This window comes from Grampus griseus (assembly GCF_964374135.1).
Source record: "Grampus griseus genome assembly, chromosome: 4".
NCBI classification, from domain to species: Eukaryota; Metazoa; Chordata; class Mammalia; order Artiodactyla; family Delphinidae; genus Grampus; species Grampus griseus.
In genome coordinates this window covers 31,907,504-31,927,899 of record NC_138997.1, presented here as the reverse complement: position 1 = coordinate 31,927,899, position 20,396 = coordinate 31,907,504, and the positions used below count along the sequence as shown (strand labels likewise).

The 20,396-nt window shown below is 37.1% G+C and overlaps 1 protein-coding gene across 1 annotated transcript in view; it reads right to left on the bottom strand.

The window, feature by feature from the left end:
• Positions 1 to 2,639: 2,639 nt before the first annotated feature.
• Positions 2,640 to 20,396, bottom strand: part of MND1 (meiotic nuclear divisions 1) — a gene marked incomplete at both ends in the record, with an annotated part of 77,462 nt that continues 59,705 nt past the window's right edge. The window contains 2 exons of the mRNA XM_082653987.1: positions 2,640 to 2,746; positions 8,614 to 8,658. Coding sequence (XP_082510113.1) covers positions 2,640 to 2,746; positions 8,614 to 8,658 — 152 coding nt within the window. The remainder of the gene's footprint in view (positions 2,747 to 8,613; positions 8,659 to 20,396) is intronic.

Here is a 20,396-nt window from a genome sequence, read left to right as displayed (position 1 = left end):
ATCACTCCCTAATTATTTTACATTTTACCATTATCTGTGCTCTTGAGATTTACATCTATTGTATATGCATGGTAGAAACACTATACAACAGTGTGCTACTGGGCATCTTTCCCCAGCCCTGCACTGTCATCATGTTGGTAATCTGAAATTGGCTATGCTGGGAGTATTTATAGGCAAATACTATAGGCAAATAGGCAAATACTATAAATAGGCAAATACTATAAGGCAAATAGATAGGCAAATACTATAAACCAGGCAAATACTATAGACAAATACTATAAACCAGGCCCCACTCCACTTTCCAAAGAGTCAGTTTAGTTAAACATCCACCAGCACATGTCTGGCTTAGGAGGATACCACAACCTCTAAATAGCTCATGAACAGACTCCATCTCAATCATTCTTGTGCTAGACCCATAAAATATTCAAAAAAAATTTTTGAAGTTGTCTAAATATTTATGAAATAGAATCTTTTAGGGATCATTAGAAATGGATTTCTTTTTGAACATACATACCTTCTCTCTGAACAAGGAAGCATCTTTTAATTTTTAAAATAAAAAAATTATTTTTGGCCACACTGAGTAGCTTGTGGGATCTTTTTTTTTTAATTAATTAATTTTATTTATTCATTTTTTTTTTTGGCTGCGTTGGGTTTTCGTTGCTGCATGCGGGCTTTCTCTAGTTGAGGCGAGCAGGGGCTACTCTTTGTTGCGGTGTGTGGGCTTCTCGCTGTGGTGGCTTCTCTTGTTGTGGAGCACAGGCTCTAGGCGCACAGGCTTCAGTAGTTCTGGCATGCAGGCTCAATAGCTATGGCTCGTGGGCTCTAGAGCACAGGCTCAGCAGTTGTGGCGCCCAGGCTTAGTTGCCCAGCGGCATGTGGGATCTTCCCCGACCAGGGCTCAAACCCGTGTCCCCTGCATTGGCAGGTGGATTCTTAACCACTGCGCCACCATGGAAGCCCTAGCTTGTGGGATCCTAGTTCCCCGACTAGGGATCAAACCTGGGCCCCTGGCAGTGAAAGCGCGAAGTCCTAACCACTGGACTGCCAGGGAATGCCCAGAAGCACCTTTTCTAATAAATAGCAAACTGGGTCTGAGAAATCGTGGAATTCCCATTAGTGTATTAGGGAAAGGCTTACGATGGGTTATTTTTATTTTTTGTCCTTTGTCTCTCACCTCAAATACTTTCTCCTGTGAGAAGAGCTATTGCACGAAGGCAACACAGACTGGCCTTGAGAACAAAGTTGGACCAATAAGCTCCCGCCCACATCCAGGAAGTGATTAAGTAGGTCTAGGGCAAGTCCATGCAATACAAAGACCAGATTCACTAACAAACGGCATGAATACCATCTGGGTCATTTCAGACATACGGAGTACCTCATTCAAGTCACTCAAAAGAGTATCAAAACTGGACAGTGTGAAAAAAAATTAAGGCATATGTGTAACGGGCATTACACACATTAGTTTTTTTTTTAAGGCACTTTTTTTTAAAATTAATTTTATTTATTTAGTTTTGGCTGTGTTGGGTCTTTGTTGCTGTCGCAGGTTTTCTCTAGTTGTGGCGAGCAGGGGCTACTCTTCCTTGTGGTGCACAGGCTTCTCATTGTGGTGGCTTTTCTTGTTGTGAAGCACAGGCTCGAGGAACGCAGGCTTTAGTAGTTGCAGCATGCGGGCTCAGTAGTTGTGGCTCGCAGGCTCAGTAGTTGTGGCACGTGGCCTTAGTTGCTCCGTGGCATGTGGGATCTTCCCAGACCAGGGATTGAACCCGTGTCCCCTGCATTGGCAGGCGGATGCTTAACCACCGTGCCACCAGGGAAGCCCCCACACATTAGTTTTGATTTTTCTTTTAAGTTTGTCTTGGAGTGCCTGCAAATACACTAAATGCCTAAGCTGAACTGGAAAAAGATATATACACAGGGCATACATTATTTTTAACCTCCTCTTTTTTAGGTAGTTGAAAAAAAATCCCTGAACTCTTGCTGGTTATGTGTGCAATACTAACAGCACTATATCATCTTATAGAAAGTGCATAAATCAGGACAAAGGGCCACGTGCTTGTTCTTTACAGTAGAAAGGCATCAAACATTCAAAAGAAAGTAGTTTTCATGTCTGAGGAATTACTACCTAACTCCAAGTTTGAGGAACACCAACTTTCTGTATTTTTTCCTGTGGGAAATTTGCAAATATGATGCTATACACTGAAAATCACTCCCTCACATTTTTCCACTAAATACTGAGAAATAGTAAAGCAGCCATTAGAGTTTTTAAGGTTATTTCCAAGCATGTATGTATGGGCGTATAGGTATAATACAGCCTTCAAAATTACCCTTAGTTCTTAATATTTAATATTTGAGAGAAACTAAAAAATGTTATGTCATGGGCTTTAATCTATAAAAAATTATTGGTAAAACTAACAGGTGGATGACTTTACTTGCATTCTCCTACTCTAATGAGCACTGAGAGAACATGGCTATTATTCTGCTTTTGACTGATCAAAAAGAGTGCAAAACATCTACACTTTATACTTTATTTAAAATTAATAAAACAGTTATAGGTAAATGAAAATTCAGTACATTTAGCTGGATAATATAAAAATTTACATATTCACAAGCACATAGCTCCTTCACTGACATCAAACATTTTAATCTAGGTAGTCAAAGTCTTCTGGAATTCCAAAATTTTTATCAATTTTATTTTCTTCGAGCCCAAATTTTCTTTTGGCCCAAGATTTTATTGCAAATATGTTATCTATAAAGAAAATTGAGAAATAGTTTTGAGAATTGAAAACATAATCACAAAACATTTCAAATATAATTACATTCAGCTTTTTTTTTACTTCTATTACTTTTAGAAGTATCAAAATAATGAGTTTTCTGTATTTTCAAGAGTAGCAGCAATTAACTTCAGAAGAAAGAAAAGATTTAATGATTATTTTGAATAAACAGATTTCATATTAAAAAATTCAGTAGGGGGCTTCCCTGGTGGCGCAGTGGTTGAGAGTCTGCCTGCCGATGCAGGGGACACGGGTTCGTGCCCCGGTCCGGGAAGATCCCACACACCGCGGAGCAGCTAGGCCCGTGAGCCATGGTCACTGAGCCTGCGCGTCCGGAGCCTGTGCTCCGCAACGGGAGAGGCCACAGCAGTGAGAGGCCCATGTACCGCAAAAAAAAAAATTCAGTAAATTAGTTGCCACTAAAGAATACCCTTTAGAATAATTCAAAGCCAGGGAGAGGTTAATGGTGCCTCTTCCACATTTCCACAGCAAAGGCAGGATTCTGTTACCTCAGGAATTAGAGTTGCTCCTGTTCCCAAATGGAACCCCTTTCCCTCCCCCACAGAGAGAATGGCTTCCAGACAATCAGGCCAGGGAGAAGGGGTGAGGAGGAGAGAAGGGATTTTCTTTTAAGACTAAAAGAGGAACACACATATCCTGAATGTCTTCTAGGGAATTTAAATGCAGTTTACCACTGAAAAAAGTGTTACATCTATATAAAGGGATTTATCCCAAGGAAATAAATTGTGTACAAAGATTTATGAGCAAATCTTCATCCCAGTGTAACAAAAGAAAAAAATAAAAGCAATCAAAAAATCTGGAAACTATAAATGCTGGAGAGGGTGTGGAGAAAAGGGAACACTCTTGCACTGCTGGTGGGAATGTGAATTGGTACAGCCACTATGGAGAACAGTATGGAGGTTCCTTAAAAAACTATAAATAGAAAGACCATATGACCCAGCAATCCCACTACTGGGCATATACCCTGAGAAAACCATAATTCAAAAAAGAGTCATGTACCAAAATGTTCACTGCAGCTCTATTTACAATAGCCAGGACATGGAAGCAACCTAAGTGCCCATCAACAGATGAATGGATAAAGATGTGGCACATATATACAACGGAATATTACTCAGCCATAAAAAGAAACGAAATTGAGTTATTTGTAGTGAGGTAGACGGACCTAGAGTCTGTCACACAGAGTGAAGTAAGTCAGAAAGAGAAAGACAAATACCGTATGCTAACACATATATATGGAATCTAAGAAAAAAAAATGTCATGAAGAACCTAAGGGTAAGACAGGAGTAAAGATACAGACCTACTAGAGAATGGACTTGAGGATACGGGGAGGGGTAAGGGTAAGCTGTGACAAAGTGAGAGAGTGGCATGGACGTATTTACACTACCAAATGTAAAACAGATAGCTAGTGGGAAGCAGCCGCATAGCACAGGGAGATCAGCTTGGTGCTTTGTGACCAACTAGAGGGGTGGGATAGGGAGGGTGCAGGGGAGGGAGACGCAAGAGGGAAGAGATATGGGAACATATGTATATGTATAACTGATTCACTTTGTTATAAAGCAGAAACTAACACACCATTGTAAAGCAATTATACTCCAAGAAAGATGTAAAAAAAAAGCAATCTAAATGTCTAATCAAGTAGAAGGGTGTCAATGCATAGGCAGTGAAGGATGCAAGGCAGTACCAACGTGCTCACAATGGCTGCACTGAGGGAATGGGAATGATGGTGAGTTTTCTTTTTTTAATTTTACACATTCTCTTTAATGTACATATACCATCTTTAAAATGAATATGTATTATAAATACAGAAAAGTAATGGTATACAGTTTTCTGGTTCAGAGTACTCTATAAAACATTAAGCACTGTGTTAGTTGTGATAATGAAATGAAGGGTTAAAGTAGGTTCTTTTGGAGTGTTATTGGCCGAATTATCACCTCCCCCTAGTTCATATGTTGTAGTCCTAAACCCCACTACCTCAGAATATGATTGTACTTGGAAATTGGGTCTTTAAAGAGGTGATTAAGTTAAAATGAGCCCACTGGGGTGGACCCTAATCCAATCTAACTGGTGTCCTTACAAGAAAAGGAAACGTGGATACACTGAGACACTAGGGCCAGGCATTGGAAAGACTCTGTCAGGACACAAGGAGAAGAAGCCAAGGAGAGAGAGGCCTCAGAAAAAACCAAACCTGCCTACACCTTGAGTTTGGACTTCCATCCTCCAGAACTGTGAGAAAATCAATTTCTTTATTTATGCCACCTGGTCTGAAGTATATTGTTATGGTACCATTAGGAAATTAATATATGAAGTTCAATCACTCTTAAAAATATTGTTTTAGGAAGTTTAATTCCAAGTATCAAATATTGATAACTAAATGTTTGGAACGAAGTTCACTGCTGAGGTGAATACTACTATATCAAATAGAATAATGTTAACAAAATATCCTCATTTCTTTAAATAAAGAGTTTTAGGATATCAACAGATATTAAAATAAATCTTTATGTAATGATCTAAACCAAATCTCTACTTTTCATAAGAATCTAAGAGAGAATACTAATAGCACTCTAGAATAATCTGTTTAATTTGATTAGTGTCTGCACAACTTGTGCAATCTTGACAGTCACAACCAAATACTTATAGAGGGCCCATTGCTACGTAAGACAGCTATTAAGTGTATTACAGGTATTCCAGAACATAAAGAGCCTATGCCTTCAAACTGACACAAGAGTAGAGAGAGAAAAATCAATGTATCACTAAACAATTCCAAAGTGATATGTGTGTTAGAGAGAAAAGATCAAGTGTTATGTGTAGAGCTTGTACAATAGGCTCCAAGAATACAGAAAGATTTCCAGAAAACAAGAGGACAGATGCAATGCTGTAGGAGCCTTGGAGGAATGTATTTCAACCCGGGAACAGGAGAGAAGAAAACGAGGCACCACAGTAAGACTAGAGCCTCTGCAGGAAGGAGTTCCTGGTTCATGTGAGGGCAAGAAACCATTTTATTATAAACCTTCAAAGATTAAGAACAAACAAAAGAATAAACAAATAAAAAGCCTCTGTATACAATGCTTAATGGACCAATTCAAAAAGACTCTGATTAAATATGTTCCTGGGCCACTCGATGTCTGCCTTCAAGACAAAGTCACCCGCAATTTTGATAGTTCATCCCTGTCAATTAATTTTTCTATTATGTGGAAATGTTTATGAATGGATAAAAAAATACTTTTATTTTTAAAGAAACAACCTTAAGACTGGTAGAATTCATATTAATTTATAGGGTGGCAAACCCAAGATATATACAGGAATAGGATGGGCAATATCACATGCATGTTAGGACCTCACAACATCTTTCCCCCCTCACTCATTTAGATGTCTCTCATACAAAGTCGTAAAAACTCCACTATCTTAGTTATTAGGCAAGATTTTATATAATTTGATAAGTCACTTTTAAAGTTACTTAATGTCGCAAAACATTTAGATGCTATATTTCTAGTTATATTTATACCCTGAGGTGACTTCTCATTCTATAAAATTGAAATACTGAATTACTGAACAGTAAGTATGCTCAATTTAAAATACATTTTAGGGACCTTTTCAGTATAAAGAAACCAAATCTTAACTAATAATTATATAATGATCTTTAGTTATAAGTATTATTGATGTTTTCTTTTTGTTTGTTTTGAAAACAGGAAGGTTTTCTGAGGTGTAATTCGTTTTAACTCCATGATTTTTTCATAACACTTTTATGTTGGAAGGAGCAAGTTGTAAACTCAAATGGAAATATGTTTTTTTGTTTGTTTGTTTTTGCGGTACGTGGGCTTCTCACTGTTGAGGCCTCTCCCGTTGCGGAGCACAGGCTCCGGACACGCAGGCTCAGCAGCCATGGCTCACGGGCCCAGCTGCTCCGCGGCATGTGGGATCCCCCCGGACTGGGGCACGAACCCGTGTGCCCTGCATTGGCAGGTGGACTCTCAACCACTGCGCCACCAGGGAAGCCCCCAGAAATATTGTTCTTAACAGCTGTTTCTACTGTTCTGAAAATATTATCCTTCCTGTATGATTTAAAAAGTTTCAGGTTCTTTCTCAGCTAATAACACAAGGGAAAAAAAAGTTGTTCACATTTTTTTAATTATAATTTTTGAAGTTTATGATCAACTGGAAAACATGAAAGGATTTTTTTAAGAGACAGGGAAAAGGGGAGTATTTGTTTATCAATGTGTCTAATGGTGTGCTAAACGGCTTACAAACTGTTTTATTTAATCCTTCCAAAATGTGAGGTAGATATTATCCACATTGAACAGATGAAGAAGCAGTGTCAGAGAGGTTCAATAAATCACATAGCAAATAAGGAGAACAACCTGGATTCCTTTGAAAGTCAAGTTCCTCCCACTATATACACAGGCTGCCTGTGCCTACTGTTTGCTGAGCTGCTTTGTTAATTAGGGGAAATCATTTTGTGACTCTTGTCTTATTTTTAACCTAAAAATCCACTTGCTTTTTTACTTACTCAAAATTTTATATTTCTCAAACCTATATGATATCACTGTATTTATTATTTATTTATACTTTATTGGACACACATTATTCTCTTTTATTTAATGTTAGTTTGCTGTTTTTACCCTCCTTTGTTCTTATCACTAAAGCATTACACTAGGAAATAACTTTGTAATAAATAAGACTGCAATTTTATAGGGACCAAAGGCCAGTTATATTGATTTTATCACTGTACTTAATTCTAAAATAGACAAGGAAAAACGATTCTTAAGTTTTCTGTGAAATACAGAGGTCTGGACATGGAATCAGGGAAATCTGGCTCTAATCCCTGTTCATCCAGTGACTAATCACCTTTGACTTAAGGCAGCTACTTCAAGCTTTCTGCATCTCTGTGTCAATGCAATCTTATCCATTGCTGTCCCACGGAAACAGAATAAGGGTAACACATATAAAGGCATTAAAGACTCTTACCAGGATGGAAAGGTTCAATTACCATTATTTCATAATTAAATACTGAAAAAACATCAGTGTAACTTCCAGACAGGTTTTAACAATAATAATCATACTTGTATATAATTCACAACAATCATTATTTATTAATGTTCTTCTAAATTTTAAGACACATAGATAATGCCTCATTAGTTCCCATTTCTTAGTATATACCTGGTATAGACCAGAGGGTGTATCCATTGGCAAATGGATTAATGAGGCATTTACATGAAAGCAGGTACACAGAGAAGACTACCCCGTGTGGTGGGTGAGAGCTTGGACTCTGAAATCTAATTCCTGTTCCACTGCCTAGCACCTGTGTGACTGTGGGTTCCTAGTGGCCTCAGTTTCATCTCTAAAATTAGGGATAATAATCCTATCTACCTCATAAGATTGTTGTGGAGATAAAATGAGAACGCAGCACAGACACGCTTTATAATGCCTGGCTCATAATCAGCCCTTGACAAATGTTTGCAATTATTATTATGAGCAAGAAGACAAATCTTTAGGATTGCATGAAACTCTTAAAAGTTGTATCTTGCATTAATATATAAGAAGGTTAAGTGATTAGCCCAAGTGATTTATCTAGGAAAAGTTACACAAAACTTAAAGTAATCATTGGTTTTACAAAAATGCCTTACACTTTACAAAATGACTCATAATAAGATTTTAAAAATTCCTCAAGTAAATGAAATGATTTAAGATATAAAAACTTGATTAATACATACACTTTCAGAAATGTCTTTTCTTGAACTTAACCAGGAACAATAGTTCCTGCATTTCACATCACAGTAAGTGTACAAGAGTTTGACTAGTTTATCAGTGCCACTGTAATACATACCAGTCCATCTGTTAGCAGCTTCTTTGGCCACTTCATTTGCTTGACCTGAAAAAAACCCAACCATATATATATAGATTCATCCTTTTCGGAAAAAAAAGCTCAAATAGTGACACTGTATCTCACAAACCTGCTCAACTTCCCAAGGAAATTTTAGATAGTTGCAGTTATCTTAGTCATGAATAGAAAGTCAATGTGAACAATTTCCCTTTCCTAAATGTCCACTATTATGGTACTTCCTCTTTAAAAACATATTTAACCGAGATGTTTCTCAAATAATTTACACCAGAAGAAGATAAAATAATTTAAGTTTAATGATAAGCATTTTAGTGTATACATATTAGACAACAATAAACTTGACAATATAATTTTAATGGCCATACAGTAGCCCTGAAGGAGGAAATATTTACTTTATATTTAATTATACTTCTTGCTATTACATGTTATCTGTATCTATATGATGTCGTTCAACTTAATCTGCACAGCACATAACAATGCCATGATCACCTGGGCATAAATAGTATTCATAATGATAGCATTTATTTATTTATTGAAATACAAGTTATATACCAAAGAATTCACCATATTAAAGTGTATTATTCAGCGGTTTTTAGTATATTTACAAGGCTGTACAACCATCACCACTACCTAATTCCAGAACATTCTCATAACCCAAAAGAAAATCCCATAGCCATTAGGAGTCACTCCACTTCCCCTTACCCCCAGCCCCTGGAGACCACTTACCTACTTTCTGTCTCTATGGATTTGCCTATTCTGGACATTTCATATAAATGAAATCATATATGTCTGGCTTCCTTTCACTTGGCACAATGTTTTCAAGGGTTGTCAACTGTAGCATGTATAAATACTTCATTCCTTTTTACTGCCAAATAATATTCCATTGTATGGATATACCACATTTCACTTAGTCACTCACCAGTTGATGGACATTTGGGCTGTTATTACTAATATGAATAATTTAACAATTTTTGTGTGAACATGTTTTCAATTCTTTTGGGTACATACCTAGGGGTGGAACTGCCAGCTCAAATGGTAACTATACATACAATATTTTGGGGAACAGATAACTTGTTTTCCAAAGTGGCTGCATCAACACACCATTGTAAAGCAATTATACTCCAATAAAGATAAAAACAAAAACAAACAAAAAAAAAGTGGCTGCATCATTTTCACAGTCCCACCAGCAATCTAAGAGTTCCAACTTCTCCACATCCCCACCAATAATTATTTTGCCTTCTTTTTATTATAGCCATCCTAATGGATATCTCATTGTGTTGTGATTTGCATTTCCCTAATGACTAATGATGTTGAGCATCTTCCCATATGCTCATTGGCCATTTGTATATTTTCCTTGGAAAAATGTCTATTCAAATCCTTTGTCTGTGTTTAAATTCTTTTTATTGTTGAGTCATAAGAGTTTTTTTAATGTATATTTTTGATATTGGACACTCGTCAGATACAGGATTTGCAACTATTTTCTCCCATTCTGTGGGTTTTCTTTCCACTTTCTTGACAATGTACTTCGACACACAAAAGTTGTTAATTTTGATGAAGTCAAATTTATCTACTTTTTCTTTGGTTGCTTGAGCTTTTGATGTCATATCTAAGAAAACTAGGCTACAGAGACACACATCTATGTTTTTTTTTCTAAGAGTTTTATAGGTTTAGCTCTTACGTTTAGGTCTCTGCTCTACTTGAGTTAATTTTTGTATACAGTGTGAGGTGGGAGGCCGGGTTGATTCATTTGCATGTGGATAACCAGTTGTGCCCAGCATCCTTGGTTGAAAACACTATTTTGTTCTGATTGAATGGTCTTGGTACCCTTGCTCAAAACCTTGTTTACTTCTGGATGCTCAATTCCATTTCATTAACCTGTATGTCTATTCTTATACCAGTACCAAATTGCCTTGATTACTCAAGTTTTGTAGTAAGTTTTGAAATTGGGAAATTTGAGTCTTCCAACTTTTTTCTTCCCCAAGGTTCTTTTGGCTGCTCTGGGTCCCCTGCATTTTCATATGAATTTTAGGACTAATATCAATTTCTGCAGAAAAGAAATTGGAATTTTGGAGGTTTTACAGTTAATCTGTAGACCAGTTGGGGGGTACTTCCACCATGACAACATTTAGGTCATTCAATTCATGAACATGGGATGTCTTTCTATTTATACAGGTCTTTAATTTCATTAAATGTTTTTTACTTTTCAGTACAAGTCTTGCACTTCTTTGATTAATTTTACTCCTAAGTATTTTACTCATTTTGATGCTACTGTAAGTGGAATTCTCTCTTAATTTCATTTTCAGGCTGTTTATTGATAGTTTATAAAATACAAGTGTTTTTTATATATTGATTTTCTATCTTGCAATCAGCTGACCTCACTTGTGAACTCTAATAGTTGTATTTTGCTGTTGTTGTTTTGTGGATTGTTTAGGGGTATCTATCTATCTAAGATCATGTCAACTGCAAATAGAGATAGTTTTCTTTTTTTCTTTTCAATATGGATGCTTTTTATTTCTCTTTCTTACCTAACTGCCCTGGCTTGAATTTCCAGTACAGTGTTGAACAGAAGAGGTGAGAGTGGACATCCTTGGGGAAAGCATACAGCATTTCACCATTCAATGTGTTAGCTGTTCTATTTACAGTAGGCAGGACATGGAAGCAACCTAAGTGGCTATTGACAGATGAATGTTTAAAGAAGATGTGGCACATATATACAATGGAATATTACTCAGCCATAAAAAGAAACGAAATTGAGTTATTTGCAGTGAGATGGATGGACCTAGAGATTGTCATACAGAGTGAAGTAAGTCAGAAAGAGAAAAATAAATACTGTATGCTAACACATATATATGGAATCTAAAAAAAGAAGGTTCTGAAGAACCTTGGGGCAGGACAGGAATAAAGACGCAGACATAGAGCATGGATTTGGGGACACGAGGAGGGGGAAGGGTAAGCTGGGACGAAGTGAGAGAGTGGCATGGACTTATATACACTACCAAATGTAAAATAGATAGCTAGTGGGAAGCAGCCACATAGCGCAGGGAGATCAGCTCTGTACTTTGTGACCAAGACGGGTGGGATAGGGAGGGTGGGAGGGAGACGTAAGAAGGAGGAGATATGGGGATATATGTATATGTATAGCTGATTCACTTTGTTATAAAGCAGAAACTAACACACTATTGTAAAGCAATTATACCCCAATAAAGATGTTTAAAAAAAAAAGTTAGATGTGCATTTTTTTTTTGGCTGCACCACATGGCACGTGGGATCTTAATTCCCCAACCAGGGATGGAACCTGTGCCCCCAGCATTGGAAGCGCAGAGTCTTAACCACTGGGCCGCCAGGGAAGTCCCAGCTGTGCATTTTTTACAGATACACTTTTTTTGTTTGTTTGTTTTTGTGGTACGCAGGCCTCTCACTGTTGTGGCCTCTCCCATTGCGGAGCACAGGCTCCGGACGTGCAGGCTCAGCGGCCATGGCTCACGGACCCAGCCACTCCGCGGCATGCGGGATCTTCCCGGACCGGGGCACGAACCCATGTCCCCTGCATCAGCAGGCAGACTCTCAACCACTGCGCCACCAGGGAAGCCCACAGATACACTCTTATTAGACTGAGGAAGTTCACTTCTTTTCCCAGTTTGTTGAGTGTTTTTATTACGAAAGGGTGTTGGATTTTATCAAATACTTTGTTTATTGAGACAATTATGTGGGGTTACATCCACGTTTATTCCATAAATAGGTTGCATTAGATTTTTTTTGTACGTTGAACCAACCTTTCATCCCTGAGATGAATGTCACTTAATCAGGGTGTATAATCCTTTTTATATACTGCTGGATTTGATTTGCTAGAACTTTGTTGAGAATACTTACATCTATATTTGTAAGCAATACTTAACTATAGTTTTTTTTTCTTACGAAGTCTTTGGTTTGGGTATCAAGGTAATACTGACTTCAAAGAATGAGTTAGGAAGTGTTCTCTCTTTTCTAATTTTTTTTTAATTGAAAAGTTACTTCTTTAAACTGACAGAATTCACCAGTGTAGACTTGGCTTTTCATTGTAAGAAGTTTTTAATTTCTAACTCAGTCTCTTAACATGTTATACATCTATTTACAGCGTTCATTTCTGCTTGAGATAGTTTTGGTAACTTGTATCCTTGTAGAAATTTGTTCACTTCATATAACTTATCAAATTCATTGACATACCACTGCTCAATTCATGAACATGGGATGTCTTTCTATTTATACAGGTCTTTAATTTCATTAAATGTTTTTTACTTTTCAGTACAAGTCTTGCACTTCTTTGATTAATTTTACTCCTAAGTATTTTACTCATTTTGATGCTACTGTAAGTGGAATTCTCTCTTAATTTCATTTTCAGGCTGTTTATTGATAGTTTATAAAATACAAGTGTTTTTTATATATTGATTTTCTATCTTGCAATCAGCTGACCTCACTTGTGAACTCTAATAGTTGTATTTTGCTGTTGTTGTTTTGTGGATTGTTTAGGGGTATCTATCTATCTAAGATCATGTCAACTGCAAATAGAGATAGTTTTCTTTTTTTCTTTTCAATATGGATGCTTTTTATTTCTCTTTCTTACCTAACTGCCCTGGCTTGAATTTCCAGTACAGTGTTGAACAGAAGAGGTGAGAGTGGACATCCTTGGGGAAAGCATACAGCATTTCACCATTCAATGTGTTAGCTGTTCTATTTACAGTAGGCAGGACATGGAAGCAACCTAAGTGGCTATTGACAGATGAATGTTTAAAGAAGATGTGGCACATATATACAATGGAATATTACTCAGCCATAAAAAGAAACGAAATTGAGTTATTTGCAGTGAGATGGATGGACCTAGAGATTGTCATACAGAGTGAAGTAAGTCAGAAAGAGAAAAATAAATACTGTATGCTAACACATATATATGGAATCTAAAAAAAGAAGGTTCTGAAGAACCTTGGGGCAGGACAGGAATAAAGACGCAGACATAGAGCATGGATTTGGGGACACGAGGAGGGGGAAGGGTAAGCTGGGACGAAGTGAGAGAGTGGCATGGACTTATATACACTACCAAATGTAAAATAGATAGCTAGTGGGAAGCAGCCACATAGCGCAGGGAGATCAGCTCTGTACTTTGTGACCAAGACGGGTGGGATAGGGAGGGTGGGAGGGAGACGTAAGAAGGAGGAGATATGGGGATATATGTATATGTATAGCTGATTCACTTTGTTATAAAGCAGAAACTAACACACTATTGTAAAGCAATTATACCCCAATAAAGATGTTTAAAAAAAAAAGTTAGATGTGCATTTTTTTTTTGGCTGCACCACATGGCACGTGGGATCTTAATTCCCCAACCAGGGATGGAACCTGTGCCCCCAGCATTGGAAGCGCAGAGTCTTAACCACTGGGCCGCCAGGGAAGTCCCAGCTGTGCATTTTTTACAGATACACTTTTTTTGTTTGTTTGTTTTTGTGGTACGCAGGCCTCTCACTGTTGTGGCCTCTCCCATTGCGGAGCACAGGCTCCGGACGTGCAGGCTCAGCGGCCATGGCTCACGGACCCAGCCACTCCGCGGCATGCGGGATCTTCCCGGACCGGGGCACGAACCCATGTCCCCTGCATCAGCAGGCAGACTCTCAACCACTGCGCCACCAGGGAAGCCCACAGATACACTCTTATTAGACTGAGGAAGTTCACTTCTTTTCCCAGTTTGTTGAGTGTTTTTATTACGAAAGGGTGTTGGATTTTATCAAATACTTTGTTTATTGAGACAATTATGTGGGGTTACATCCACGTTTATTCCATAAATAGGTTGCATTAGATTTTTTTTGTACGTTGAACCAACCTTTCATCCCTGAGATGAATGTCACTTAATCAGGGTGTATAATCCTTTTTATATACTGCTGGATTTGATTTGCTAGAACTTTGTTGAGAATACTTACATCTATATTTGTAAGCAATACTTAACTATAGTTTTTTTTTCTTACGAAGTCTTTGGTTTGGGTATCAAGGTAATACTGACTTCAAAGAATGAGTTAGGAAGTGTTCTCTCTTTTCTAATTTTTTTTTAATTGAAAAGTTACTTCTTTAAACTGACAGAATTCACCAGTGTAGACTTGGCTTTTCATTGTAAGAAGTTTTTAATTTCTAACTCAGTCTCTTAACATGTTATACACCTATTTACAGCGTTCATTTCTGCTTGAGATAGTTTTGGTAACTTGTATCCTTGTAGAAATTTGTTCACTTCATATAACTTATCAAATTCATTGACATACCACTGCTCATAGTACTCCTTTATAGTCCTCTTTCTATCTGTAAGGTCAACAATGATCCTTCTAATTCATTCCTGATTTTAGTAATTTGAATCTTCCTTTTTTCCTGGTCAGTCTAGCCAAAGTTTGCCAATTTTGTTGATCTGCTTAAAGAACCAACTTTTGGTTTTATTGACTTTCTCTTGTTTTTCGATTCTCTAGCTCTTTTATTTCTGTTCTAGTCATTTTATTTCCTTTCTTATATCTGCTTTGGGTTTAGTTTGCTCTTCTTTTTCTAGTTTCTTAAGATAGAAGTCTAGGTTTTTGTTTTGAAAGTTTTCTCTATTTTTCAACATAGGCATTAAAATATTAATAAATTTCCCACTGAGCAATGCCTTCATTGCACCCAATAAGTTTTTGTATGTTTTCATTTTCACTATCTCATAGTATATTCTAACTTCCCTTGTGATTTTGTTTGAGCCATCCCTTTTGGGAGTGTGTTGATTAATTTCAACATATTTGTGAATTTCCCAAATTCCCTTCTGTAATTTATCTCATAACATTCCACTCTCATCAGAAAACATACTTTGTATTATCAATCCAATTAAATTTATTGGGACTTAAGCTTAATATGTGGTCTACCTTGAAAAATATTTCATGTGCACTTGAGAAGAATGTGTCCCCTGCTGTTGTTGAATGTTCTATAGAGATTTAGTTGGTTTGTAGCATTAAGTCTTCTAATTTCTTGCTTATGTCCCATCTTGCTATTCCATTCTTTATTCAAAATGGAGTATTTAAATTTTAAACTATTATTGTTGAATTGTCTATCCCTTCAATTCTTTTGGTTTTTGCTTATGTATTTTGGTTCTCTATTGTTAAGTGTATATATGTTTGTAATTGTCATATCTTCTTGAAGAGTTGATCCTTTTATCATTACAATTATAAACTGTACTTGTCTCTAGTAACAATTTTTGTCTTAAAATCTATTTTCTCTGGTACTAGTTTAGCCACTCTAGCTCGCTTTTGGTTATTGTTTTCATGGAATATCTTTTTCCAGCTTTTACTTTTACCATATTTGTGTCCTTGAGTCAAATGTGACTCTTCTGTAGATAATATATAGTTTATGTGTTTTTAAAGTATTCTGCCAATCCCTGCCTTCTAATTGGAGAGTTTAATCCATTTACATTTAATACAATTACTGACAAAGTAGGATTTACATCTGCCATTTGCTATTTATTTTCTATAAGTCATATGAATTTTTGTTCCTCAATTCTTCCACAGTTGCTTCATTTTATGTCAAACAGATATTTTAGTGTTTCAGTTTAATTCCCTTATTTCTTTTACCAAATATTTTGGGGATGTTTTCTTAGTGACTGCCCTGGGGATTACTATTAACATCTTAATTAGAATGACCAATAGTACACAAAAGTTTTGCTCCTATGTAGCTCCATTCCCCTCCCCACTTTTATGCTGTTATTGTCACAAAATATATTTTATACATTGTGTGCCCAACAACATGTTTATCAGTATTGCTTTATGCAGCTGTAATTTAAATCAGATAGAACATAACAGATACAAACAAAAATACACACATACTGTCCTTCAGATTTACCTACGTAAATCTATTTTATCGCTTCATCTTGATCAAGTTACTGTCTAGTGTGCTTTCATTCCAATGAGAAGGACTTCCATCTTTTTTTTTTTTAAGGGCAGGTCTGCTAATGACAAACTCTTTCACTTATTCACCTCAGACTATCTTACTTTGTCCTTCATTTTTGAAGGAAAATACTTCTGTATATAGAATTCTTGGTTGACAGTTTTTTCTTGCAGCACTTTGAATATGTCATCTCAATGTCTCTGGCTTCTATGGCTTCTAATAAGAAAAAAGCTGTTAATCTGACTGAAGATCCCTTATATATGATGAGTTGCTTCTTTCTTATTGCTTTCAAGCTTCTGTTTATCTTCTGACAATTTGATTATGGTAAGCCTATGTGTGGATCTCTTTGACGTTGTCCTAATTGGAGTTTATTAAGCTTTTTGGATGTGTAAATTAATGTTTTTCATCAAATTTGGGACATTTTCAGCCTTATTGTTTTGGCCCTTTCTCTCTCATCACTTTCTGGGACTACCATTGTGAGTATGTTGGCATTTCTGATGCCATACCACAGGTCTCTGAGACTCTGTTAAAGTTTCTTCACTCTTTTTGATTTCTGTTCCTCAGATTGGATTATCTCTATTGAACTATCTTCAAGTTACTGATTCTTTCTTCTGCCTGCTCAAATCTGCTGTTAATCCTTCCAGTGAATGTTTTACTTAATTACTATAGTTTTCAGCTCCAGAATTTCTATTTGGTTTTTTCTTAATAATTTCTACCTCTTTATTGATATTCTCTACAGTAAACTCCCTACATATGAAACTTCAAGTTGTGAACTTTCAAAGATGCAAACATGTGTTTGCATGTCCAATCAAGTAAGTTAGTTCACATATCTGGCGTACACTGTCACGTGCATGCATCCTCTACAAGTGGTTGTGCTTTTGTGTACTTTACTTACAGTACTATATAGAGTAAAATAGTACAGTATCTTTATTTCAAGCAAAGGATGCCCAGAAGCAAGCGTAAGAGCAGCGGTGATGTAGCTGGTACAGCTAAGAACTGCCAATGTGTTTCCATAACAATGGAAACAATGGTGAAAATAATTGAGAGAGTGGAATGAGGCAAAAAGATGGAATTGGAAGCCCAGAGAAAGGATGAAGAGAGACAAAAGGAAGAAGAAGTAACTGAAGAACCGTAGAGATTCATGACGCAGGATATGGCAAGGGGATTTTCTTTATTTGAGGAGGCACTGTTAGTTTTTGAGGCACAGGACCCGAATGTTAAATCAGCCGTTCAGAATCCAATCCAGTGCTACTGTGTCACCTATGATGAGAAAAAAAGAGCTATGACCCAGACATCACTGGATCGCTTTTTCAAAAGGGTAGACAGAATTGAATCCAGCAAGGAACCAGAAACTGTGCCATCAACTTCAGGCGTGAGTGAAATTGCAGCTTGGCCTCCGTCTCCTATTGCTGATGATCCTTCAGCTCTACCAACTCCCACCTCCTCTCCCTCCTCCAGTCAGTAACTCTTCTTGCCTGTTCACTCGATGCCAGCCCCTGTATGCCAGCTGTTGTACTGTACTACTGAATTTTTCAAGTACTGTAAGATTAAAAATGTTTTATTTTTTGTGTTTGTTTTTTATGTATTATTTGTGTGAAAAGTATTATAAACCTATTACAGTACAGTACTTTATAGCGGATAGTGTTAGTTGGGTACCTAGGCTAACTCTGTTGGACTTAGACCAAACTGGACTTACGAACATGCTCTCAGAACAGAACTTGTTCGTATGTAGGGGACTTATTGTATTTGGTGAGATATCATTCTCAGACTTTCCTTTAGTTCCTTAGACATTTTTCTTTAGCTCTTTTAACATATTTAAAATAGCTGATTTAAAGTCCAAAATCATGCATGAGCCATATTTTCTTGTTTCTTTTCATGTCTTGCAACATTTTGTTGAAAACTGGACATTTAAATTAATATAATGTTGCAACTCTGGAAATCAGATTCTTCCCACCTTCCCAGGGTTGCTGTTGCTGCTACCTGTAGTTATTGATAATTTAGTGATTTCTCTGAACTAATTCTGTAAAGTCTATATTCTTTGTTATGTGTGGCTACTGAAGTCTCTAGTCAGTTTGCTTACTGATCAGCCAATGACTGAACAGAGATTTCCTTAAACACCTGGACTAAATCTTCAAGTCTTTGCTGAGAGTCTGTGTGTGTGTGCTGGAGCAGGTTTCAACAATACTCAGGCAATTTACAACTCTGCTTTAGCCTCCACTTCTGTACAGAGTGTCAAGGTCAGCTAGCAGTGGGAGATTAGGACCATCTCAGGTCTTTTCTGAGAATGTGCACAGCCCAAGGTGTGCATGTGGCATTCTAGATTTCCAGGAATATGCTGATTTCAAGGCACCTATGAACATCTCTTTTGGCCTCTCCTTTTAAACTTTATGGTTAGTCTACTCTTTTCCTTAACTGTTACTCATCACCCAAGACAGCTATGAAGTTAAAACTCTTGCCTTTAATTGTTTTAGACAAATGCTCCCCAGGAAGACGCTGTTAGTGATGGGCATACTCCAAGTCATGTCAAAAAAAACACCAATCCTTTCTATTGGTGGCTTTTAGGGAAGCACCAGAGATGCCAAATAATGAAAATTCTTTGGAGTGAGGGTCTTAAAGAGCTCCAGGTCCATTCTATTCCCTTGATACCAAGAAAGCAGGGCCGTTATTTTTCAAGATTATTGTTGAGCTGGAGAGTAGGAGAGGAGAATAGGGCAAGTTAAACACCACAAAGCTTGCCCTTCATGCAGAGATCAGACCATTTTTCTTGAACAGGCAATTCTTCATTTAGTTTCTAAAATTCTGGAAAAGTTGTAACAATATTTGCCAGCTTTAATGGAAGTGTACATTTTCAAAGGTCCTCACTCCACCATTTTCATTGTCATCTGGGCATTTATTTCTAAGAAAATCTCTTAAGTACTCCTAAGATTTACTTTCCAAACCTTTTATTGTGAGAACTCAGTTTTTACTACAACTTATTTTATCTGTTCTCACTTAAATAATGTTCAGAATAGCTAAAATAAAAATTTATTATTGCTTTTACTTCTCATTTCTTGGATATTTGCAACTAATCTTGTTAATAGTTGTTTAGTGATATCAATAATTCAATTGGCATGATGAAATATAAATATTTCCTGCAGGAATTATTGAGAAATAAGAGATAATACATAGCTCTATCTACATGAACATAAGGGTTACAGCTATTATCAGCAGAAAACTTGTTTCAAAATAAGCAATGATGGACTTAGAGATAAGCCTGATTATTATAATTTGGGTACTACAGCCATGTTATTAATAACCCAATCCTATTAAATTTGTGAAACTCATAATCCTTTAATCTAGTATAATCTGTTCTGCAATAACACATGGTCAAATCCTATGAAGCCCATCATTATCAAAAAGCACATTTTAAAAACAAGAATCTTGGGGGGAACCTTCAAGATGGCAACGAGTAAGACGTAGAGATCACCTTCCTCCCCACAAATACATCAAAAATACATCTACACATGAAACAACTCCTACAGAACACCTACTGAATGCTGGCAGAAGACCTCAGACTTCCCAAAAGGCAAGAAACTTCCCACGTACCTGGGTAGGGCAAAAGAAAAAAAAACAGAGACAAAAAAATAGGGACGGGACCTGCGCCTCTGGGAGGGAGCTGTGAAGGAGGAAAAGTTTCCACACGCTAGGAAGCTCCTTCACTGGCGGAGACGGGGACTGGCTGGGGGGGAAGCTTTGGAGCCACAGAGGAGAGCACAGCAACAGGGAGGGGTGCAGAGCGCAAAGCGGAGAATCCCGCACAGAGGATCAGTGCCAACCAGAACTCCCCAGCCTGAAACACTTGTCTGCCCACTGGGGTG